Genomic DNA, 26458 nt, shown 5'->3' on the forward strand with positions numbered 1-26458 from the left:
CTTTCTATTTTTCTGTTGTTTTTTTCATGTCTTTTATAGGTGTTGAGTAGGTTTAAAACTTTACTGAGTTATGTTGTGTGAATCATTTAGTGAAACCTCACTACTTCACCTGGCTGTGAGACTAGCCCACACTACAGGGATCATTCCATGGAGGGTCAAGGAGCTGCATGTCTTTTCTTCTCCCTTGTACTTGATTGATCAGGGACTTTATTCATAAAGCTTCTTATGGTAAGAGTCCTCATCTAGGACCAGTTTTCCCCTTTAGATCATAATGGATGTGATTATATGGACAGCGTGGGATCTGATCATAATGAATGAGATTATATGGACAGCGTGGGATCTGATCATAATGAATGAGATTATATGGACAGCGTGGGACCTGATCATAATGAATGAGATTATATGGACAGCGTGGGACCTGATCATAATGAATGAGATTATATGGACAGTGTGGGATCTGATCATAATGAATGAGATTATATGGACAGCGTGGGATCTGATCATAATGAATGAGATTATATGGACAGCGTGGGACCTGATCATAATGAATGAGATTATATGGACAGCGTGGGACCTGATCCTAGATCATAATGAATGAGATTATATGAACAGCGTGGGACCTGATCATAATGAATGAGATTATATGGACAGCGTGGGATCTGATCATAATGAATGAGATTATATGGACAGCGTGGGACTTGATCATAATGAATGAGATTATATGGACAGCGTGGGACCTGATCATAATGAATGAGATTATATGGACAGCGTGGGATCTGATCCTAGATCATAATGAATGAGATTATATGGACAGCGTGGGACCTGATCATAATGAATGAGATTATATGGACAGCGTGGGATCTGATCATAATGAATGAGATTATATGGACAGCGTGTGATCTGATCATAATGAATGAGATTATATGGACAGCGTGGGACCTGATCCTAGATCATAATGAATGAGATTATATGGACAGCGTGGGACCTGATCCTAGATCATAATGAATGAGATTATATGGACAGCGTGGGACCTGATCATAATGAATGAGATTATATGGACAGCGTGGGACCTGATCATAATGAATGAGATTATATGGACAGCGTGGGACCTGATCATAATGAATGAGATTATATGGACAGCGTGGGACCTGATCATAATGAATGAGATTATATGGACAGCGTGGGACCTGATCATAATGAATGAGATTATATGGACAGCGTGGGATCTGATCCTGGATTAGCACTCCTACACTGAAACGCTTTATGAATACAGGTTCAGGTCACTGATTAGTCCCCCTCACCTTTTTATCTAGATCTTAATTGTACCCAAATTGAACAGAAATGACTAAATATGCACTAGATACCTTCATGGAATGAATTTGACACCCCTGGACTAACCTGTTTCAAATCACCTCAGTTTGTGTAGAGCTAGCAGCCCTGTTCTCTTCTCAAAGCATGACCTTTGACCCTACACGCCCACCTGTCTCCCTGTTTGGCGTGTTGTGAAATAGCAAGGTATTGTCCGTCCATGTGCTTTGACTGTCCTTGTTTCTTTTGTTTCTTCTTCTCCTTCCTTCCTTTCTGTTGCTCTCTTCTTCGCCTGTCCTTCCAAAGGAGCCTTCTGAAAAGCGTTGAGGACGAGTTGTTCCAACGGTAACACTAACAACACCCTGTGTATGTTTTCCCCAATGGCACCCTATTCCCTATTTAGTGCACTACTTTTGACCAGAGCCAGTATGTACCCAATAGGCACTGGTCAAAAATAGTGCACTATATAGGGAAAAGGGTGCTAATGCGGAGGCTACTTGAGTGTCCTGTGGTAGGATGCCATTGACCCACTCCACTCCACTATCTGTTGCGATGGCAGCCTGGCCGATGGGGTTAAAGGCAGTCGCTGTGCTGTGGCCTGACTGTGTGCCACCCTTTTCCGTTCATACCCATCCTGATGCCCTGCCGTGCTCTAACGTAGCTGTAGAACCAATCAAGTCTGTTGTGGACCTGTAAACCCAATCGTTTCAATTCAACAATGTTTTTGGTAACTTTTTCACCAACCTAAATATGCTGCACCGCCCGCGAGTTCTGAAACATTTTCTTGTCTATCTACTCAACAGGATGTTAAACTAGTTACAGTGGTAGCCTACACACTTAGAACCAACAGAATGTTAACTAGTTACAGTGGTTAGCTACACACTTAGAACCAACAGAATGTTAAACTAGTTACAGTGGTAGCCTACACACTTAGAACCAACAGAATGTTAAACTAGTTACAGTGGTAGCCTACACACTTAGAACCAACAGAATGTTAAACTAGTTAGTGGTAGCCTACACACTTAGAACCAACAGAATGTTAAACTAGTTACAGTGGTAGCCTACACACTTAGAACCAACAGAATGTTACAGTGGTAGCCTACACACTTAGAACCAACAGAATGTTAAACTAGTTAGTGGTAGCCTACACACTTAGAACCAACAGAATGTTAAACTAGTTACAGTGGTAGCCTACACACTTAGAACCAACAGAATGTTAAACTAGTTAGTGGTAGTCTACACACTTAGAACCAACAGAATGTTAAACTAGTTAGTGGTAGTCTACACACTTAGAACCAACAATGTTAAACTAGTTACAGTGGTAGCCTACACACTTAGAACCAATAGAATGTTAAACTAGTTACAGTGGTAGCCTACACACTTAGAACCAACAGGATGTAAACTAGTTACAGTGGTAGCCTACATACTTAGAACCAACAGGATGTAAACTAGTTACAGTGGTAGCCTACATACTTAGAACCAACAGAATGTTAAACTAGTTAGTGGTAGTCTACACACTTAGAACCAACAGAATGTTAAACTAGTTACAGTGGTAGCCTACACACTTAGAACCAACAGGATGTAAAACTAGTTACAGTGGTAGCCTACACACTTAGAACCAACAGAATGTTAACTAGTTACAGTGGTAGCCTACACACTTAGAACCAACAATGTTAAACTAGTTACAGTGGTAGCCTACACACTTAGAACCAACAGAATGTAAACTAGTTACAGTGGTAGTCTACACACTTAGAACCAACAGGATGTAAAACTAGTTACAGTGGTAGCCTACACACTTAGAACCAACAGAATGTTAACTAGTTACAGTGGTAGCCTACACACTTAGAACCAACAGAATGTTACAGTGGTAGCCTACACACTTAGAACCAACAGAATGTTACAGTGGTAGCCTACACACTTAGAACCAACAGAATGTAAAACTAGTTAGTGGTAGCCTACACACTTAGAACCAACAGAATGTTAAACTCGTTACAGTGGTAGCCTACACACTTAGAACCAACAGAATGTTAAACTAGTTAGTGGTAGCCTACACACTTAGAACCAACAGAATGTTAAACTAGTTAGTGGTAGTCTACACACTTAGAACCAACAATGTTAAACTAGTTACAGTGGTAGCCTACACACTTAGAACCAACAGAATGTAAAACTAGTTACAGTGGTAGCCTACACACTTAGAACCAATAGAATGTTACAGTGGTAGCCTACACACTTAGAACCAACAGAATGTTAAACTAGTTAGTGGTAGCCGACACACTTAGAACCAACAGAATGTTAAACTAGTTAGTGGTAGCCTACACACTTAGAACCAACAGGATGTAAACTAGTTACAGTGGTAGCCTACACACTTAGAACCAACAGAATGTTAAACTAGTTAGTGGTAGCCTACACACTTAGAACCAACAGAATGTTAAACTAGTTACAGTGGTAGCCTACACACTTAGAACCAACAATATGTTAACTAGTTACAGTGGTAGCCTACACACTTAGAACCAACAGAATGTTAAACTAGTTACAGTGGTAGCCTACACACTTAGAACCAACAGAATGTTAAACTAGTTACAGTGGTAGCCTACACACTTAGAACCAACAGGATGTTAAACTAGTTAGTGGTAGCCTACACACTTAGAACCAACAGAATGTTAAACTAGTTACAGTGGTAGCCTACACACTTAGAACCAACAGAATGTTAAACTAGTTACAGTGGTAGCCTACACACTTAGAACCAACAGAATGTTAAACTAGTTAGTGGTAGCCTACACACTTAGAACCAACAGGATGTAAACTAGTTACAGTGGTAGCCTACACACTTAGAACCAACAGAATGTTAAACTAGTTACAGTGGTAGCCTACACACTTAGAACCAACAGGATGTTAAACTAGTTACAGTGGTAGCCTACATACAAGATCAACTGTCTGTTCATCTGTTAAATTCTACTGAGTTGTAAACCGCGCTCCCTTTCAGTAGCCTATCAAATAGACCCAGTTTAAATGAGATGCGCAGGGTAGGTTGTAGTAGGCTAACACTTGTTTGGAAATATGAATCTATCATGGCCAGAAAAGATGAGGAATTTATTCTGCAATGGCTATAAAAATATGTATTTCTAAATTAAATATTTACTTGAGACGTTAGAAATGAAAGTAGGCTATTCAGACGTACAGTCTTTTAAAACATGGACTGTTCTGCCTCCGGTTCGCATAAAGCAAAAATACTTAAACTACTTAATCTATTGACTACTGTAAAGTGGGTCCAGTTAAATGAGAGATGGGATGTAGTGTAGGCTACTTCACCAGTATGAAACCATCACTATCTGAAAAGATGAAGAATTTATTCTGCAATGATCATGGAAATAGATAACCTATATCTAACTAGTTTAGAATGCAAAGATTTAAATAAATAATAATAATTCACTAACGGTAAATGTAAAAGAGACCTTGGCCTCAGCGTCATTCCCTGTCAAAATAAAGGTGAAAAATTAAATAAAAAATGATTGCATCTTGTTATTATATTTACCTGTTTGTTTTTATGAATTAGCTTGTCATATACCTAATTGCATAAAATACTAGTCTACTTGCTGCTGCAATGCAATACTTCATCCACTACAAAATACTAGTCTACTTGCTGCTGCAATGCAATACTTCATCCACTACAAAATACTAGTCTACTTGCTGCTGCAATGCAATACTTCATCCACTACAAAATACTAGTCTACTTGCTGCTGCAATGCAATACTTCATCCACTACAAAATACTAGTCTACTTGCTGCTGCAATGCAATACTTCATCCACTACAAAATACTAGTCTACTTGCTGCTGCAATGCAATACTTCATCCACTACAAAATACTAGTCTACTTGCTGCTGCAATGCAATACTTCATCCACTACAAAATACTAGTCTACTTGCTGCTGCAATGCAATACTTCATCCACTACAAAATACTAGTCTACTTGCTGCTGCAATGCAATACTTCATCCACTACAAAATACTAGTCTACTTGCTGCTGCAATGCAATACTTCATCCACTACAAAATACTAGTCTACTTGCTGCTGCAATGCAATACTTCATCCACTACAAAATACTAGTCTACTTGCTGCTGCAATGCAATACTTCATCCACTACAAAATACTAGTCTACTTCCTGCTGCAATGCAATACTTCAACCACTACAAAATACTAGTCTTCTTGCTGCTGCAATGCAATACTTCATCCACTACAAAATACTAGTCTACTTGCTGCTGCAATGCAATACTTCATCCACTACAAAATACTAGTCTACTTCCTGCTGCAATGCAATACTTCAACCACTACAAACTGTGTGTACGCATGGTCTAAAGTTTGCGGAAACCTAAGCACATTCTCACGTCAAGTTAAATTTTTATAAATGCCAACTTTTCTGTGAACTGGCACGCTCATGTTTTGGGGTATATTTTGTACATACGCAACATATATAAATAAGGCCCCAGGCTCCTATTCTCTCTGAGGAACGAGTCATTTACTTCATAAGCATCGTCATGGAAACCAGGGTTGGGCTCAATTCCAGTCAGTTCAGGAAGTACACTGACATCCCAATTCTCTTCAGTGCTTTTCGATTAGGAAAATTTAGATTTGGAATTTAGTTTACTTTCTGAATTGAAATGGAATTGACCCCAACCCTGGTGGTAACATTATACCCCCCCAGCCCTGACCTCCCTGTTCCTCCCCTCTCTGACCTCCCTGTTCCTCCTCTCTCTCTCTGACCTCCCTGTTCCTCCTCTCTCTCTCTGACCTCCCTGTTCCTCCTCTCTCTCTGACCTCCCTGTTCCTCCTCTCTCTCTCTGACCTCCCTGTTCCTCCTCTCTCTCTCTGACCTCCCTGTTCCTCCTCTCTCTCTCTCTCTGACCTCCCTGTTCCTCCTCTCTCTCTCTCTCTGACCTCCCTGTTCCTCCTCTCTCTCTCTCTCTGACCTCCCTGTTCCTCCTCTCTCTCTCTCTCTGACCTCCCTGTTCCTCCTCTCTCTCTCTGACCTCCCTGTTCCTTCTCTCTCTCTGACCTCCCTGTTCCTTCTCTCTCTCTGACCTCCCTGTTCCTCCTCAACCTCTCTCTCTCTCTGACCTCCCTGTTCCTCCTCTCTCTCTCTCTCTCTGACCTCCCTGTTCCTCCTCTCTCTCTCTCTCTCTCTGACCTCCCTGTTCCTCCTCTCTCTCTCTGACCTCCCTGTTCCTCCTCTCTCTCTCTCTCTCTGACCTCCCTGTTCCTCCTCTCTCTCTCTCTCTGACCTCCCTGTTCCTCCTCTCTCTCTCTCTCTCTGACCTCCCTGTTCCTCCTCTCTCTCTCTCTCTCTGACCTCCCTGTTCCTCCTCTCTCTCTCTCTGACCTCCCTGTTCCTCCTCTCTCTCTCTCTCTGACCTCCCTGTTCCTCCTCTCTCTCTCTCTCTCTCTGACCTCCGTTCCTCCTCTCTCTCTCTCTCTCCCCCTGTTCCTCCTTCTTCTCTCTCTGCCTGTGTTCCTTCTCTCTCTCTCTCCCCCCTCCTCCCCCTCTCTCTCTCTCTCTCTCTGACCTCCCTGTTCCTCCTCTCTCTCTCTCTCTCTCTCTCTCTCTCTGACCTCCCTGTTCCTCCTCTCTCTCTCTCTCTCTCTCTCTCTGACCTCCCTGTTCCTCCTCTCTCTGATCTGTCATTCTCTCTGTCTTCCCCCAGGGGACATATGGCCCATCTGGAGGACGCCTTTGAAGATGTGGAGCTGTAAGTGCTGCTAACACACACACACACACACACACATACACACATACACACACACACACATACATACATACATACATACACACATACATACATACATACATACATACATACATACATACATACATACATACATACATGTAATACATACATATCCCCTGACTGACTGACTGTCTGGTCTTCTCCAATTCTAGGTCGACCCTCAAGCATGGAATCCCACCACCTCTACCGCCAAAGGTAAATCCTTATTCACTGCATATACTGGGGTTTCGACATATACTGGGGTTTCATACTGGGGTTTCAACATAAACTAGGGTTTCAATATATACTGGGGTTTCAATATATAATGGGATTTCATACTGGGGTTTCAATATATACTGGGGTTTCATACTGGGTTTTCAATATATACTGGGGTTTCAATATATACTGGGGTTTCAATATATACTGGGGTTTCATACTGGGGTTTCATCATATACTGGGGTTTCATCATATACTGGGGTTTCATCATAAACTGGGGTTTCAACATATACTGGGGTTTCAACATATACTGGGGTTTCATCATAAACTGGGGTTTCATGCTGGGGTTTCAATATATGCTGGGGTTTCAATATATACTCGGGTTTCAATATATACTGGGGTTTCATCATAAACTGGGGTTTCATCATAAACTGGGGTTTCATCATAAACTGGGGTTTCATGCTGGGGTTTCAATATATACTGGGGTTTCATACTGGAGTTTCATCACATACTGGGGTTTCAACATATACTGGGGTTTCAATATATATTGGGGTTTCAACATATACCGGGGTTTCAACATATACCGGGGTTTCAATATATATACCGGGGTTTCAATATATACCGGGGTTTCAACATATACCGGGGTTTCAATATATACCGGGGTTTCAACATATACCGGGGTTTCAATATATACTGGGGTTTCAATATATACTGGGGTTTCAATATATACTGGGGTTTCAATATATACTGGGGTTTCAATATATACTGGGGTTTCAATATATACTGGGGTTTCAATATATACTGGGGTTTCATCATATACTGGGGTTTCAATATATACCGGGGTTTCAATATATACCGGGGTTTCAATATATACCGGGGTTTCAATATATACCGGGGTTTCATCATATACCGGGGTTTCAACATATACCGGGGTTTCAATATATACCGGGGTTTCAATATATACCGGGGTTTCAACATATACCGGGGTTTCAACATATACCGGGGTTTCAACATATACCGGGGTTTCAACATATACCGGGGTTTCAACATATACCGGGGTTTCAACATATACCGGGGTTTCAACATATACTGGGGTTTCAATATATACTGGGGTTTCAATATATACTGGGGTTTCATCATAAACTGGGGTTTCATCATATACTGGGGTTTCTATATACTGGGGTTTCAATATATACTGGGGTTTCGACATATACTGGGGTTTCATACTGTGGTTTCAATATATTATGTGGTTTCATACTGGGGTTTCGACATACACTGGGGTTTCATACTGTGGTTTCAATATATTATGTGGTTTCATACTGGGGTTTCAATATATACTGGGGTTTCAATATATATTGGGGTTTCAATATTTACTGGGGTTTCAATATATACTGGGGTTTCGACATATACTGGGGTTTCATACTGTGGTTTCAATATATTATGTTGTTTCATACTGGGGTTTCAACATATACTGGGGTTTCAACATATACTGGGGTTTCAACATATACTGTGGTTTCAATATATACTGGGGTTTCATACTGGGGTTTCAATATATACTGGGGTTTCAACATATACTGGGGTTTCAACATATACTGGGGTTTCAACATATACTGGGGTTTCAACATATGCTGGGGTTTCAACATATGCTGGGGTTTCAACATATACTGGGGTTTCAACATATACTGGGGTTTCAACATATACTGGGGTTTCAATATATACTGGGGTTTCAATATATACTGGGGTTTCAATATATACTGGGGTTTCAACATATACTGGGGTTTCATCATATACTGGGGTTTCAATATATACGGGGGTTTCATACTGGGGTTTCAACATATACTGGGGTTTCAACATATACTGGGGTTTCATACTGGGGTTTCAACATAAACTGGGGTTTCAATATATACTGGGGTTTCAACATATACTGGGGTTTCAATATATACTGGGGTTTCATACTGGGGTTTCAATATATACTGGGGTTTCATACTGGGGTTTCATACTGGGGTTTCAATATATACTGGGGTTTCAATATATACTGGGGTTTCAATATATGACTGGGGTTTCAATATATACTGGGGTTTCATACTGGGGTTTCAATATATACTGGGGTTTCATACTGGGGTTTCAATATATACTGGGGTTTCAATATATACTGGGGTTTCAATATATACTGGGGTTTCAACATATACTGGGGTTTCAACATATATTGGGGTTTCATACTGGGGTTTCAATATATACTGGGGTTTCAATATATACTGGGGTTTCAACATATACTGGGGTTTCATACTGGGGTTTCAATATATACTGGGGTTTCATACTGGGGTTTCAATATATACTGGGGTTTCATACTGGGGTTTCAATATATACTGGGGTTTCATACTGGGGTTTCAATATATACTGGGGTTTCAACATATACTGGAGTTTCATACTGGGGTTTCAATATATACTGGGGTTTCAATATATACTGGGGTTTCAATATATACTGGGGTTTCAATATATACCGGGGTTTCAATATATACTGGGGTTTCAATATATACTGGGGTTTCATACTGGGGTTTCAATATATACTGGGGTTTCATACTGGGGTTTCAATATATACCGGGGTTTCAATATATACTAGGGTTTCAATATATACTGGGGTTTCATACTGGGGTTTCAATATATACTGGGGTTTCATACTGGGGTTTCAATATATACTGGGGTTTCATACTGGGGTTTCAATATATACTGGGGTTTCATACTGGGGTTTCAATATATACTGGGGTTTCAATATATACTGGGGTTTCATACTGGGGTTTCAATATATACTGGGGTTTCAATATATACTGGGGTTTCAATATATACTGGGGTTTCAACATATACTGGGGTTTCATACTGGGGTTTCATACTGGGGTTTCAATATATACTGGGGTTTCAATATATACTGGGGTTTCAATATATACTGGGGTTTCAATATATACTGGGGTTTCATACTGGGGTTTCATACTGGGGTTTCAATATATACTGGGGTTTCAATATATACTGGGGTTTCAACATATACTGGGGTTTCATACTGGGGTTTCAATATATACTGGGGTTTCATACTGGGGTTTCAATATATACTGGGGTTTCATACTGGGGTTTCAATATATACTGGGGTTTCAATATATACTGGGGTTTCAATATATACTGGGGTTTCAACATATACTGGGGTTTCAATATATACTGGGGTTTCAATATATACTGGGGTTTCAATATATACTGGGGTTTCAATATATACCGGGGTTTCAATATATACTGGGGTTTCAATATATACTGGGGTTTCATACTGGGGTTTCAATATATACTGGGGTTTCATACTGGGGTTTCAATATATACCGGGGTTTCAATATATACTAGGGTTTCAATATATACTGGGGTTTCATACTGGGGTTTCAATATATACTGGGGTTTCATACTGGGGTTTCAATATATACTGGGGTTTCATACTGGGGTTTCAATATATACTGGGGTTTCAATATATACTGGGGTTTCATACTGGGGTTTCAATATATACTGGGGTTTCAATATATACTGGGGTTTCAATATATACTGGGGTTTCAACATATACTGGGTTTTCATACTGGGGTTTCATACTGGGGTTTCATACTGGGGTTTCAATATATACTGGGGTTTCAATATATACTGGGGTTTCAATATATACTGGGGTTTCAATATATACTGGGGTTTCAATATATACTGGGGTTTCATACTGGGGTTTCAATATATATACTGGGGTTTCAATATATATACTGGGGTTTCAATATATATACTGGGGTTTCAATATATATACTGGGGTTTCAATATATATACCGGGGTTTCATACTGGGGTTTCATACTGGGGTTTCATCATATACTGGGGTTTCAATATATACTGGGGTTTCAATATATACTGGGGTTTCATACTGGGGTTTCATACTGGGGTTTCAATATATACTGGGGGTTTCAATATATACTGGGGTTTCAACATAAACTGGGGTTTCAACATGAACTGGGGTTTCATCATATACTGGGGTTTCATCATATACTGGGGTTTCAACATATACTGGGGTTTCTATATATACTGGGGTTTCTATATATACTGGGGTTTCTATATATACTGGGGTTTCTATATATACTGGGGTTTCAATATATACTGGGGTTTCAATATATACGGGGGTTTCATACGGGGGTTTCATACTGGGGTTTCAACATATACTGGGGTTTCATACTGGGGTTTCAACATAAACTGGGGTTTCAATATATACTGGGGTTTCAACATATCCTGGGGTTTCAATATATACTGGGGTTTCATACTGGGGTTTCAATATATACTGGGGTTTCATACTGGGGTTTCAATATATACTGGGGTTTCAATATATACTGGGGTTTCAATATATGACTGGGGTTTCAATATATACTGGGGTTTCAATATATACTGGGGTTTCATACTGGGGTTTCAACATATATACTGGGGTTTCAACATATATACTGGGGTTTCAACATATACTGGGGTTTCAACATATACTGGGGTTTCAACATATACTGGGGTTTCAACATATACTGGGGTTTCAATATATACTGGGGTTTCAATATATACTGGGGTTTCAATATATACTGGGGTTTCATACTGGGGTTTCAATATATACTGGGGTTTCATACTGGGGTTTCAATATATACTGGGGTTTCATACTGGGGTTTCAATATATACTGGGGTTTCATACTGGGGTTTCAATATATACCGGGGTTTCAATATATACTAGGGTTTCAATATATACTGGGGTTTCATACTGGGGTTTCATACTGGGGTTTCAATATATACTGGGGTTTCAATATATACTGGGGTTTCAACATATACTGGGGTTTCATACTGGGGTTTCAATATATACTGGGGTTTCAATATATACTGGGGTTTCAATATATACTGGGGTTTCAACATATACTGGGGTTTCATACTGGGGTTTCAATATATATACTGGGGTTTCAATATATATACTGGGGTTTCAATATATATACTGGGGTTTCAACATATATACTGGGGTTTCAACATATACTGGGGTTTCAACATATACTGGGGTTTCAATATATACTGGGGTTTCAATATATACTGGGGTTTCATACTGGGGTTTCAATATATACTGGGGTTGCAATATATACTGGGGTTTCAATATATACTGGGGTTTCATACTGGGGTTTCAATATATACTGGGGTTTCAATATATACCGGGGTTTCAATATATACCGGGGTTTCAATATATACTGGGGTTTCATACTGGGGTTTCAATATATATACTGGGGTTTCAATATATATACTGGGGTTTCAATATATATACTGGGGTTTCAACATATATACTGGGGTTTCAACATATATACTGGGGTTTCAACATATACTGGGGTTTCAATATATACTGGGGTTTCATACTGGGGTTTCAATATATACTGGGGTTGCAATATATACTGGGGTTTCAATATATACTGGGGTTTCATTATATACTGGGGTTTCATACTGGGGTTTCAATATATACTGGGGTTTCAATATATACCGGGGTTTCAATATATACCGGGGTTTCAATATATACTGGGGTTTCATACTGGGGTTTCAATATATATACTGGGGTTTCAATATATATACTGGGGTTTCAATATATATACTGGGGTTTCAACATATATACTGGGGTTTCAACATATACTGGGGTTTCAATATATACCGGGGTTTCATACTGGGGTTTCATACTGGGGTTTCATCATATACTGGGGTTTCATCATATACTGGGGTTTCAATATATACTGGGGTTTCAATATATACTGGGGTTTCAATATATACTGGGGTTTCATACTGGGGTTTCAATATATACTGGGGTTTCAATATATACTGGGGTTTCAATATATACTGGGGGTTTCAATATATACTGGGGGTTTCAACATAAACTGGGGTTTCAACATAAACTGGGGTTTCATCATATACTGGGGTTTCATCATATACTGGGGTTTCTATATATACTGGGGTTTCTATATATACTGGGGTTTCTATATATACTGGGGTTTCAAACTGGGGTTTCAATATATACTGGGGTTTCAACATAAACTGGGGTTTCAACATAAACTGGGGTTTCATCATATACTGGGGTTTCATCATATACTGGGGTTTCAACATATACTGGGGTTTCAACATATACTGGGGTTTCTATATATACTGGGGTTTCAATATATACTGGGGTTTCAATATATACTGGGGTTTCTATATATACTGGGGTTTCATACTGGGGTTTCTATATATACTGGGGTTTCATACTGGGGTTTCTATATATACTGGGGTTTCATACTGGGGTTTCTATATATACTGGGGTTTCAATATATACTGGGGTTTCTATATATACTGGGGTTTCTATATATACTGGGGTTTCAAACTGGGGTTTCAATATATACTGGGGTTTCAATATATACTGGGGTTTCTATATATACTGGGGTTTCAATATATACTGGGGTTTCAAACTGGGGTTTCAACATATACTGGGGTTTCAACACATACTACTTCCTCTATTCTCCCTCTCCTGTCTTCCTCTCTCGCCACTTCTCACCCCTCTCTTCCTCACCCCTCTCTCCCCCTCAGCCTCATCTGAACAGTGTGTCAGATGAGCTAGATCTGAGTGATGAGAGGTGTCTGACGGTGAGGAAGTTCCCGGGCTCAGAGAGCAGCCCTGGCCTCGGCCCCCGGAGACTGAGCACCCCAGAGCAGGGCAACAAGGTATGTGTTGATGTTTGATCGCTTTTTCTATTACACTGGTTGACAATACAGTACATTTGAAAAGTATTCAGGCCCCTTTACTTTTTCCACACTTATTCTAAAATGGATTTTTTTTCCCCCTCGTCAATCTACACACACTACCCCATAATGACAAAGCAAAAACAGTTTTTTGAATTTTTTGCAAATGTGTATATATATAAAAAAACAAAAAACATATTTACATAAGTATTCAGACCTTTGTCAGCGATTTATAGCCTTGAGTCTTATTGGGTATGACGCTACAAGCTTGGTACACCTGTATTTGGGGAGTTTTTCCCCTTAATCATCTCTGCAGATCCTCTCAAGCTCTGTCAGGTTTGATGGGGTGTGTCGCTGCACAGCTACTTTTAAGTCTCTCCAGAGACTTGTCCCGAATCGCTCTTTACTTTGCTCCGTTCATCTTTCCCTCAATCCTGTCTCCTAGTCCCTGCCGCTGAAAAACATCCCCACAGCATGATGCTACCACCACCATGCATCACCGTAGGGATGGTGCCAGGTTTCCTCCGGACGTGACGGTTGGCATTCAGGCCATAGAGTTAAATCTTGGTTTCATCAGACCAGAGAATCTTGTTCCTCATGGTCTGAGAGTCCTTTAGGGGCCTTTTGGTAAACTCCAAGCGGGCTGTCATGTATCTTTTTACTGAGTGGCTTCCGTTTGGCCACTCTACCGTAAAGGCCTGCTTGGTGGTTTGCTGCAGAGATGGGCGAACCTTCCAGAAGGACAACCATCTCCACAGAGGAACTCTAGAGCTCTGTCAGAGTGACCATCAGGTTCTTGGTCACCTCCCAGACCAAGGCCCTTCTCCCCCGATTGCTCAGTTTGCCCGGGCGGCCAGCTTTAGGAAAAGTCTTGGTGGTTCCAAACGTCTTCCATTTAATGAATGATGGAGGCCACTATGTTCTTGAGAACCTTCAAATGGCGCTGAAGTGTTTTGGTACCCTTCCCCCGATCTGTGCCTCGACACAATCCTGTCTCGGAGCTGTACAGACAATTCCTTCGACCTCATGGCTTGGTTTTTGCACTGACATGCACTGTCATCTGTTGGGACCTTATATAGACAGGTGTGTGCCTTTCCAAATCATGTCCAATCAATTGAATTTACCACATGTGGACTCCAATCAAGTTGTGGAAACATCTCAAGGATGATCAATGGAAACAGGATGCACCTGACCTCAATTTCGAGTCTCATAGCGAAGGGTCTAAATACTTATGTAAATAAGGTATTTCTGGTTTTTATTTGAAATAGATTTGCTAAAATAAAAAATAACAAAAATCCTTATGGGGTATTGTGTGTTGATTGAGGATTTATTTGGTATTTAATCCATTTTAGAATAAGGCTGTAACGTAACAAAATGTGGAATAAGTCAAGGGGTCTGAATACTTTCTGAATGCACTGTACTGTATATGATATTCTGTGTTTTCAATGATGTTGTGAAGCCTAAAATGCGAAACAAATTTCCCCACCTTGAGTTAATTAAGGTAATTCTAATTGTAAGGTGGAGCACCCCTCTCCTGACTACCTGTCAGCCAGCGTTAGTAGTCCTGGTATACTGTCCACAGCCTCGGACCCTGGTGAGTTAGAACACACACACACACACACAGACAGATCTTTACACTCATACCTGTCTACTGGTTGAAAATGGCAGATTTTTGTTGTACTAATAGGTGCCTGAATTAGAAACGCAGTGGCTGTTCAGCGTGCTATACGTGACTTCAGAGAGGTCTCCGCTTCACAGCCCTGTATGGGTTTTGACTGACAGGCGTTGTGGACTTCATCACCACACTCCCACTAATTGGCCAACTTTCTTTTTTTTGAGTGAGTGAGTGAGTGAGTGAGTGAGTGAGTGAGTGAGTGAGTGAGTGAGTGAGTGAGTGAGTGAGTGGAAATGTTGTGAATAAAGAGGACTCTCAAATGTATTCTGAAAGATGAGCCGTTGAGGATTATAATAAATACCGCTTTGACGTCATACAAGCCAAACAAAATGTGCATTTCACATTTCCATAATCGTTAAACTTATGTCATATAGTGTCAAAGTGTATTATCACTGCTTGATGTACAGTTACAAGATTACATGGCGGCATACCCTGGGTCATTCTGAATAGAAATGAGCCTGTTTGTGATATTGTGAAGAAATTCGGCAGGGAACAAGCATCTCAATGCGCTCCTGGCTGTATTCTATGGTCACCTAAATTAAGATCTGTTTCTCTGAATTGACCTTGTTGAAAGCCTAACACACTGTAAGATGATATTTTTGTAACTTAGCGAATCATGTTGGCAATAGAACATGTGTTGAAATGATGCCCACCTGACCCAGACTGTGATTTATAATGGGCAGAGTTTGGAATGCGTAAACAACAACGGTAACTGTTGGCAGGGATGCAGGGCTGTGTTCAAAACAACTACAAGTCTGCTTGCTCTAGGTCCGCAAAATCGCAGCTAGGAGAGCTTAAAATAGCACCTTTATAGTTGAAGTCATATAAGTGTATTGAAATTACGTAGGAACTGGGCACACTTTTTGGAGAGGTGTGTGTGTGTGTGTGTGTGTGTGTGTGTGTGTGTGGCCATTTGGAGACGCCAGTTAGACCTCTCACTTGTCTTTTAGTTTGTCTTATGTTGCACCTACCCGAAATTTAACACGAATAGTCTCATGTTACTGAATGTATCGAAAGTGTTTTCAGATTTAATTATCAACAAATGCGGCGAAAAGTACTGTAAATGTACTGTAAAAGTACAGGAAGTGTACTGTAAAAGTACAGGAAGTGTACTGTAAAAGTACAGGAAGTGTACTGTGAAATCAAGGGTGTCAGATTAGTCAAATAATTTTCCCATAATCTCCAAACTGTTTTCTTTTAATTGATACTTTGCATTTCATATTTCTTCTGTAAGAAAAACACGTATATTTAGCCCTATCAAAATAGATAAATTCCCATGCGTTTAAGGGTTAAATTGATTAAGGTTAGCATACTTCTCTAAATGAGGAAAAACTCTCTTCTCTTCCAAGCTATCAGTTATTCAAACAACGTATTCGTCAGTAATTCAAACATATCCAAAGGTAAGAAGTTGTTTCTAACTGTGCTTGTGGTGTACTGTAGAAACATTAACTGGACCGTTTATTAGGTACACCCATCTAGTGTCCGGGTCGGACCCCGCTTTGCCTCCAGAACAGCCTGAAATTTTTCCACAGGGATGTTGGTCCATGCTGAAGCCTAACCTGTGCCAGGACAACATTCCCCTACACAACCACCAGCCTGTACCGTTGACACCGGGCAGGATGGGAAATCCTGACTGCCATCAGCATGACGCAAAAGGAACCGGGATTTGTTACCTGGGTGGTTTTTTTTCCGTTTTTTTTCGCTCTATTCTTGGTTAAAAACTCTAGATACTCTTCATGGGTCTAAAGCCCAGGAGGGCGACCATTTCTGAGATACTGGAACCGGTACGCCTGGCACGGACGATCATACCTCGCTCAGTCTCTTAGGTTACTCGTTTTGCCCATTCTAACATTCAGTCAAACAGTAACTGAATGTCTTGATGCCTGTCTGCCTGCTTAATATGGCAAGCCACGGTCACGTGACTCACTGTCTGTAGGAGCGATCCATTTTTGTGTAGGAGGTGGTGTACCTAATAAACTGTCCAGTGTGTGTTGTTGTATTCACTATAGTGGTTCAATACCCTCAGAGAGAATTCTATATGCTAGATACACTATATACTAAAGTATGTGGACACCCAAGCTCACAAAACGGGACCGCCGAGTGCTAAAGCGTGTAGCGTGTAAAAATAGTCTGTCCTCGGTTGCAACACTCACTACCGAGTTCCAAACTGCCTCTGGAAGCAACGTCAGCACACGAACTGTTCATCAGGAGCTTCATGAAATGGGTTTCCATGGGCAAGCAGCCGCACACAAGCCTAAGATCACCATGCGCAATGCCAAGCGTCGGCTGGAGTGGTGTAAAGCTCGCCGCCATTGGACTCTGGAGCAGTGGAAACGTGTTCTCTGGAGCGATGCTTCACCATCTGGCAGTCCGACAGAGGAATCTGGGTTTGGAGGATGCCAGGAGAACGCTACCTGCCCCAATGCATAGTGTCAACTATAAAGTTTGGTGGAGGAGGAATAATGGTCTGGGGCTGTTTTTCATGGTTCGGGCCCCTTAGTTCCAGTGAAGAGAAATCTTAGAAGATTCTGTGCTTACAACTTTCTGGCAACAGTTTGGGGAAGGCCCTTTCCTGTTTCAGCATGACGATGCCCCCGTGCACATAGCGAGGTCCATACAGAAATGGTTTGTCGAGATCGGTGTAGAAGAACTTGACTGGCCTGCACACAGCCCTGACCTCAACCCCCATCAAACACCTTGGGGATGAATTGGAACACCAACTGCGAGCCAGGCCTCATCAGTGCCCGACCTCACTAACGCTCATGGCTGAATAGAAGCAAGTCCCTCGCAGCAATGTTCAAACATCTAGTGAAAAGCTTTCCCTGAAGAGTGGAGGCTGTTTATAGTAAAGTGGGGGGGACCAACTCCATATTAATGCCCATGATTTAGGAATGAGATGTTTGACGAGCAGGTGTCTACATACATTTGGTCATGTGCTGTATAACCCTCAGAGTAAATATAACCTTCCACTACCCCCTGCTTGCAATGATTCTGATATGTGGTTTTACTTTAGTTCAATGCACTGATTGTAAGTGGCTCTGGATAAGACTGTCTGTTAAATCAGGGGTTTTCTAATATTTGGGGCCAGGGGGATCCATTTTGTGGTAGCAAATTAATCAGGGTCACGTGACTAATCAGGGTCACGTGACTCATCCGGGTCACGTGACTCATCCGGGTCACGTGACTCATCCGGGTCACGTGACTCAACTTGAGTCACGTGACTCATCCGGGTCACGTGACTCAACTTGAGTGAGACAAAAACAAAAGCCCACCTATTTGCATCGGTGGGGGGGAGAGAATTTCAGTTTTCAAGCTAATTTCCTGCAATTGTACACATTTTATCATGTGGCAGAGATGTTTTGTTACAGCTTTAAAGCTAATATCCTGCTAATTGTACACATTTTGCCATGAGGCAGAGAAAATGTTGCAGTTTTAAAGCTTAAATTACAGTGCATTTCTGTCAAAAAAAATAACACAACTTTGTGTATTGAGGGAATACAATAAGTTGAAAAATGTATAAATTGGTGGAGTACTGTGGATACCAATATCCATGTGAGTCTCCCAGGCCCATGTTGTCCATGGTTATGAACATGAATTACAACAATATTACAATGTATTACACCCTCTAAACTTATTCCATGCATCCCTTGGCCAAAACTCGTTAAATCTGTTGGTGTTAGTAATATTGTTTAAAAAAAAATTACAGTGCATTCGGAAAGTATTCAGACCCCTTTTTCCATATTTTGTTACGTTACAGCCTTATTCTAAAATTGATAAATACATTAATATAAACACAATAACCCATAATGACAAAGTGAAAAGAGGTTTTTAGATATTGATGCAAATGTATACAAAACAGAAATACCTTATTTACCTAAGTATTCAGACCCTTTGCTATGAGACTCAATTGAGCTCAGGTGCATCCTGTTTCCATTGATCATCCTTCAGATGTTTCTACAAATTGATTGGAGTCCACTTGTGGTAAATTTAAATGGATTGGACATGATTTGGAAAGGCACACACCTGTCTATATAAGGTCCCACAGTTGACAGTGCATATCAGAGCAAAAACCAAGCCATGAGGTTGAAGGAATTGTTCGTAGAGCTCTGAGACAGGATTGTGTCGCAGGACAGATCTGGGGAAGTGTACCAAAAACGTTCTGCAGCATTGAAGGTTCCCAAGAACACAGTGGCCACCATCAATCTTCAATGGAGAAGTTTGGAACCACCAAGACTCTTCCTAGAGCTAGCCGCCTGGCCACACTAAGCAATCGGGGGAGAAGGGCCTTGGTCAGGTAGGTGACCAAGAACCCGATGGTCACTTTGACAGGGCTCCAGTTCCTCTGTGGAGATGGGAGAACCTTCCTGAAGGACAACCATCTCTGCAGCACTCCGCCAATCAGGCCTTTTTGGTAGTGGCCAGATGGAATCCACTCCACAGTAAAAGGCACATGACAGCCCACTTGGAGTTTGCCACAAGGCACCAAATAGAATCTCTGACCATGAGGAACAAGATTATCTGGTCTGATGAAACCAAGATTGAACTCTTTGGCTTGAATGCCAAGCGTCACATCTGGTGGAAAGATGGCACAATTCGTACGGTGACGCATGGTGGTGGCAGAATCATGCTGTGGGGATTATTTTCTGTGACAGGGAGTAAGAGACTTGTCAGGGCCGGGGGAAAGATGAACAGGGCAAAGTACAGAGATACTTGATGAAAATCTGCTCCAGAGTTTCACCTTCCAACAGGACAACGACCCTAAGCACACAGCTAAGACAACGCAGGAGTGGCTTCGGGTCAAGTCTCAATGTCCTTGAGTGGCCCAGCCAGAGCCCGGACTTGAATCCCATCGAACATCTCTGGAGAGACCTGAAAAATAGCTGTGCAGCGACGCTCCCCATCCAACCTGACAGAGCTTGAGAGGATCTGCAGAGAAGAATGGGAGAAACTCCCCAAATACAGGTATGCCAAGCTGGTAGTGTTATACCTAAGAAAACTTGAGGCTGTAATCGCTGCCAAAGGTGCTTCAACAAAGTACTTAGTAATGGATCTGAATACTTATGTAAATGTGATAGTGTGTTCTTTTTTTAATAAATTTAGAGAAAAATAGGTATTGTGTGTAGATTGAAAAATTAAAAACAATTTTGTCCATTTTAAGAATAAGGCTGTAACATAACAAAATGTGGAAAAAGTCAAGGTCTGAATACTTACCGAATGCGCATAGATAGATATAGAAATATAGATAGATATATAGATATATCTATGTGTATATCTATCTTGCCACTCACCCCCTGCGGAACCCCTGTGCTAAGTTACTAAAATATGAAATGTACATGTAACTTGTCTCTGTCCCCAGAACATGAAGACTCTGATGGAGGTGAGAACGGGGACAGTCCCAAGACACCTCCAAGCCGACCACAGAGGAAGGAGAAGAAAGACTACCCTGTGAGTCTATTTATCTATGTGATTGTATTTGGTTTGTGACTATGTATATGGCAGAGCAATCGAAATATGTCACAGTCATATTATGTCAGGTAACATATAGTTATTTATTTTATACAAACAAAAGAGGCAGTCTAGAAGATTTCATGTCAGATCTCTCCATGTCCCCCATCTTGAGTTTGAAGTGGTTTGAGTAGACTTGAAGTTAGGAAGAAATCACCCAAGTTCAGAACATACAGTACATTCGGAAAGTATTCAGACCACTTGACTTTTTCCACATGCTGTTACGTTACACCCTTATTCTAAAATTGATTAAAAAAAATGTAAATCCTCATTATCAGTGATTACAGCCTCGAGTTTTCTTTGCTATGACACTACAAGCTTGGCACACCTGTATTTGGAGAGTTTCTCCCATTCTTCTCTGCAGATCCTCTCAAGCTCTGTCAAGTTGGATGGGTAGCGTTGCTACACAGCTATTTTCAGGTCTCTTCAGAGATGCTCAATCAGGTTGAAGTTCGGACTCTGGCTGGGCCACTCAAGGACATTCAGAGACTTGTCCCGAATCCACTCTTGGCTGTGTGCTTAGGGTCATTGTCCTGTTGGAAGATGAACCTTCACACCAGTCTGAGGTCCTGAGTGCTCTGGAGCAGGTTTTCATCAAGGATCTCTCTGTACTTTGCTCTGTTCATCGTTCCCTTGATCATGACTAGTTACCCAGTTCCTGCCACTGAAAAACATCCCCACAACATGATGCTGCCACCACCATGCTTCACCGTAGGGATAGTGCCAGGTTTCCTCCAGACGTGACGCTTGACATTCAGGCCAAAGAGTTTAGGCCAGCTCTAGGAAGAGTCTTAGTGGTTCCAATCTTCTTCCATTTAAGAATGATGGAGGCCACTGTGTTCTTGGGGACCTTCAATGCTGCAGAAATGTGTTGGTACCCTTCCCCAGATATGTGCCTTGATACAATCCTGTCTTGGAGCATCTACAGACAATTCCTTTGACCTCATGTCAGCAGTAAATATTAATAGCGGGGCTATAAACAGGGGGTACCGGTACAGAGTCAATGTGTGGGGACACCGATGTCGAGGTAATTGAGGTAATATGTACATGTAGGTAGAGTTATTAAAGTGACTATATATAGATAATAACAGTCTAGCAGCGGTGTAGAAGAGGGGGGGCAATGCAAATAGTCTGGGTAGCCATTTGATTAGCTGTTCAGGAGTCTTATGGCTTGGGGGGGTAGAAGCTGTTTAGAACCCTCTTGGACCTAGACTTGGCCCTCCGGTACCGCTTGTCGTGCGGTAGCAGAGAGAACAGTCTGACTAGGGTGGCTGAATTTTTAGGGCCTTCCTCTGACACCGCCTGGTATAGATGTCCTGGAAGGCAGGAAGCTTAGCCCTGGTGATGTACTGGGCTGTACGCACTACCCTCTGTAGTGCCTTGCGTTCAGAGGCCAAGTAGTTGCCATACCAGGCAGTGATGCAACCAGTCAGGATGTTCTCGATGAATACTTATGTAAACAAGGTATTTGTTATTTCCTTTTATGTACATTTGCAAACATTTCTAAAAAAAACATTTTCGCTTTGTCATTATGGTGTGTCGATTGCTGACATTTTTATTTATTTAATATATTTTAGAATAAGGCTGTAATGTAACAAAATGTGGAAAAAGTCAAGGGGTCTGAATACTTTCTGAATGTACTGTATATCCTTTTAATCTGTCTATCTGTATAGTGTCCAAGCAACTTACTGACCCTGCTCTGAAACCCAGGGTACGTCCCAAATCACACTCTATTCCCGATATAGTGTGCTACTGTTTGTAGGGCTCATATGGCTTCCCTAAGTAGTGCACTACATGGGGAATAGGGTGCCATTTGGGACGAAACCCCCACAGTATAGTAATGAATCAGACACTGATGGTTATAGAGTAGCCTTTGGCAGCTGTTCACGTTGAAGTCGTTGATTCAGGAGAAATTTGGCAGCTGTTCATGTTGAAATTGTTTCAGAAGAAAAGAGAATATGATAACATAATGAGTCTTGCGTCCAAATGACTCCCTATAAAGTGCACTACTTTTGACAAGGGCTCATAGGGCTCTGGTGAAAAGTTAGTGTACTATATAGGGAATAGGTTTCCATTTGGGCCAGAGCCTGACTGCACAATGCTGAGGTTAGAGACAGTAGTTGGGTTTATAAAGCATTAAACACACTGAAACTCTGACTGCTGACAGGTGCTTCTCTCTTGCTAGTATAAAAGCGGTACCTACTGCTTGCCGACCCGGTAGAACCGTACCTACGTATTCTACTTGTAGTATCGCAAATGCTCGTCAGTGACCAACAACTTCAATCGAAGAGCACGAGCCCCTACGTAGGGGAGCCAACAGGAGTGAAAACAAAAACGTGAAATGTCATGAACCAGTCTCACTTCATATGCAAATGTAGGCTATGGTAGCTAGCTAAGTGTACCGACACAATACACACAACACTGAATACTTCCTCCAAGCTAGCTAACCACTGTAGCTAGTATTGACATAATTAAATCACAATGGATTAATCACAACTTGCTTAAAACAAGAAAAGGTTTGAAGTCAACAGATGACCATTTTAAAACGGTGCTTGGCAAACCAGCTCGGATCAAAACAATAGTTTGTGTTTTTGCGGCATTACTTCATATGTCCTCCATTTTTCATCCAGTCTGATGTGTGTCTATTTGTTTCTCCTCAGAAACCAGCTATCAACGGCCTGCCACCCACTCCTAAAGTCCTGGTGAGTGACCCGTGTGGACGAGTCTCTCTGTGTCCCAAATGGCACCCTATTCCCTTTTATAGTGCACTGCTTTTGACCAGAGCCCTATGAAGTACAACACTATATAGGGAATAGGGTGCCATTTGGAACGCTGACTTTGTGTCGTCCCTAGATCAAATGTTATTGGTCACATACACATGGTTAGCAGATGTTAATGCGGGTGTTGCGAAATGCTTGTGCTTCTAGTTCCGACAGTGCAGTAATATCTGACAAGTAATCTAACAATTCCCCAACAACTACCTAATACACACACATCTAAAGGGGTGAATGAGAATATGTACATATAAATATGGATGAGCCTTGACCGACCGGCATAGATGAGATGCAATAGATGGTATAAAATACAGTACATACGTCTGGGATGAGTATGTAAACATCATTATTAAAGTGGCATTAATAAAGTGACTAGTGATCCATTTATTAAAGTGGCCAATGATTTCATATCTGTATGTTGGCAGCAGCCTCTCTGAGTTAGTGATGGCTGTTTAGCAGTCTGATGGCCTTGAGATAGAAGCTGTTTTTCAGTCTCTCGGTCCCAGCTTTGATGCACCTGTACTGACCTCGCCTTCTGGATGGAAGCGGGGTGAACAGACAGTGGCTCGGGTGGTTGTTGTCATTGATGATCTTTTTTTAGTTAGCTCCATTATCCCCCAGCAGAACACATTCCTTCCTGGTGGATGGGTTAAACTATGTCTGATGTATTGATATGATGATTTATGTAGTCTGTGGTTAGACTGGACCGACTCCAACTGTGCAGCTGGTCGTCTCTGGTTGCTGTGCGGCTGGTCGTCTCTGGTTGCTGTGCAGCTGGTCGTCTCTGGTTGCTGTGCGGCTGGTCGTCTCTGGTTGCTGTGCTGCTGGTCGTCTGGTTGCTGTGCGGCTGGTCGTCTCTGGTTGCTGTGCTGCTGGTTGTCTCTGGTTGCTGTGCAGCTGGTCGTCTGGTTGCTGTGCTGCTGGTCGTCTCTGGTTGCTGTGCGGTTTGTCGTCTCTGGTTGTTGTGCGGTTGGTCGTCTCTGGTTGCTGTGCGGCTGGTCGTCTCTGGTTGCTGTGCGGCTGGTCGTCTCTGGTTGCTGTGCGGCTGGTCGTCTCTGGTTGCTGTGCAGTTGGTCGTCTCTGGTTACTGTGCTGCTGGTCGTCTCTGGTTGCTGTGCGGCTGGTCGTCTCTGGTTGCTGTGCGGCTGGTCGTCTCTGGTTGCTGTGCGGCTGGTCGTCTCTGGTTGCTGTGCGGCTGGTCGTCTCTGGTTGCTGTGCGGCTGGTCGTCTCTGGTTGCTGTGCGGCTGGTCGTCTCTGGTTGCTGTGCGGCTGGTCGTCTCTGGTTGCTGTGCGGCTGGTCGTCTCTGGTTGCTGTGCGGCTGGTCGTCTCTGGTTGCTGTGCGGCTGGTCGTCTCTGGTTGCTGTGCTGCTGGTCGTCTCTGGTTGCTGTGCGGCTGGTCGTCTGGTTGCTGTGCTGCTGGTCGTCTCCGGTTGCTGTGCAGCTGGTCGTCTCCGGTTGCTGTGCTGCTGGTCGTCTGGTTGCTGTGCTGCTGGTCGTCTGGTTGCTGTGCTGCTGGTCGTCTCTGGTTGCTGTGCAGCTGGTCGTCTCTGGTTGCTGTGCAGCTGGTCGTCTCTGGTTACTGTGCTGCTGGTCGTCTCTGGTTGCTGTGCTGCTGGTCGTCTCTGGTTGCTGTGCGGCTGGTCGTCTCTGGTTGCTGTGCGGCTGGTCGTCTCTGGTTGCTGTGCTGCTGGTCGTCTCTGGTTGCTGTGCTGCTGGTCGTCTGGTTGCTGTGCGGCTGGTCGTCTCTGGTTGCTGTGCTGCTGGTCGTCTCTGGTTGCTGTGCAGCTGGTCGTCTGGTTGCTGTGCTGCTGGTCGTCTCTGGTTGCTGTGCTGCTGGTCGTCTCTGGTTGCTGTGCGGTTGGTCAGAATGTCGTCTCTGGTTGCTCTGGTCAGAATGTCGTCTGGTTGCTCTGGTCAGAATGTTCTCTCTGGTTGCTCTGGTCAGAATGTCGTCCCTGGTCAGAATGTCGTCCCTGGTCAGAATTTCGTCCCTGGTCAGAATGTCGTCTCTGGTTACTCTGGTCAGAATGTCGTCTGGTTGCTCTGGTCAGAATGTTCTCTCTGGTTACTCTGGTCAGAATGTTCTCTCTGGCTGCTCTGGTCAGAATGTTCTCTCTGGTTGCTCTGGTCAGAATGTTCTCTCTGGTTGCTCTGGTCAGAATGTTCTCTCTGGTTGCTCTGGTCAGAATGTTCTCTCTGGTTGCTCTGGTCAGAATGTTCTCTATGGTTGCTCTGGTCAGAATGTTCTCTCTGGTTGCTCTGGTCAGAATGTTCTCTCTGGTTGCTCTGGTCAGAATGTTCTCTCTGGTTGCTCTGGTCAGAATGTTCTCTATGGTTGCTCTGGTCAGAATGTTCTCTCTGGTTGCTCTGGTCAGAATGTTCTCTCTGGTTGCTCTGGTCAGAATGTTCTCTCTGGTTGCTCTGGTCAGAATGTTCTCTCTGGTTGCTCTGGTCAGAATGT

General features: G+C 42.4%; 1 protein-coding gene across 2 annotated transcripts in view; it reads left to right on the top strand.

The window, feature by feature from the left end:
- The window catches only part of map4k5 (mitogen-activated protein kinase kinase kinase kinase 5), a 91703-nt gene that overhangs the window by 39585 nt on the left and 25660 nt on the right, over positions 1-26458 (top strand). For both annotated transcript variants that reach the window (XM_029730913.1, XM_029730914.1), the window contains exons 17-22: positions 7003-7047; positions 7239-7281; positions 13889-14023; positions 15560-15635; positions 21073-21161; positions 23882-23923. In XM_029730913.1, coding sequence (XP_029586773.1) covers positions 7003-7047; positions 7239-7281; positions 13889-14023; positions 15560-15635; positions 21073-21161; positions 23882-23923 — 430 coding nt within the window. The remainder of the gene's footprint in view (positions 1-7002; positions 7048-7238; positions 7282-13888; positions 14024-15559; positions 15636-21072; positions 21162-23881; positions 23924-26458) is intronic.

This window comes from Salmo trutta, chromosome 33, assembly GCF_901001165.1.
Source record: "Salmo trutta chromosome 33, fSalTru1.1, whole genome shotgun sequence".
Lineage (NCBI taxonomy): Eukaryota > Metazoa > Chordata > Actinopteri > Salmoniformes > Salmonidae > Salmo > Salmo trutta.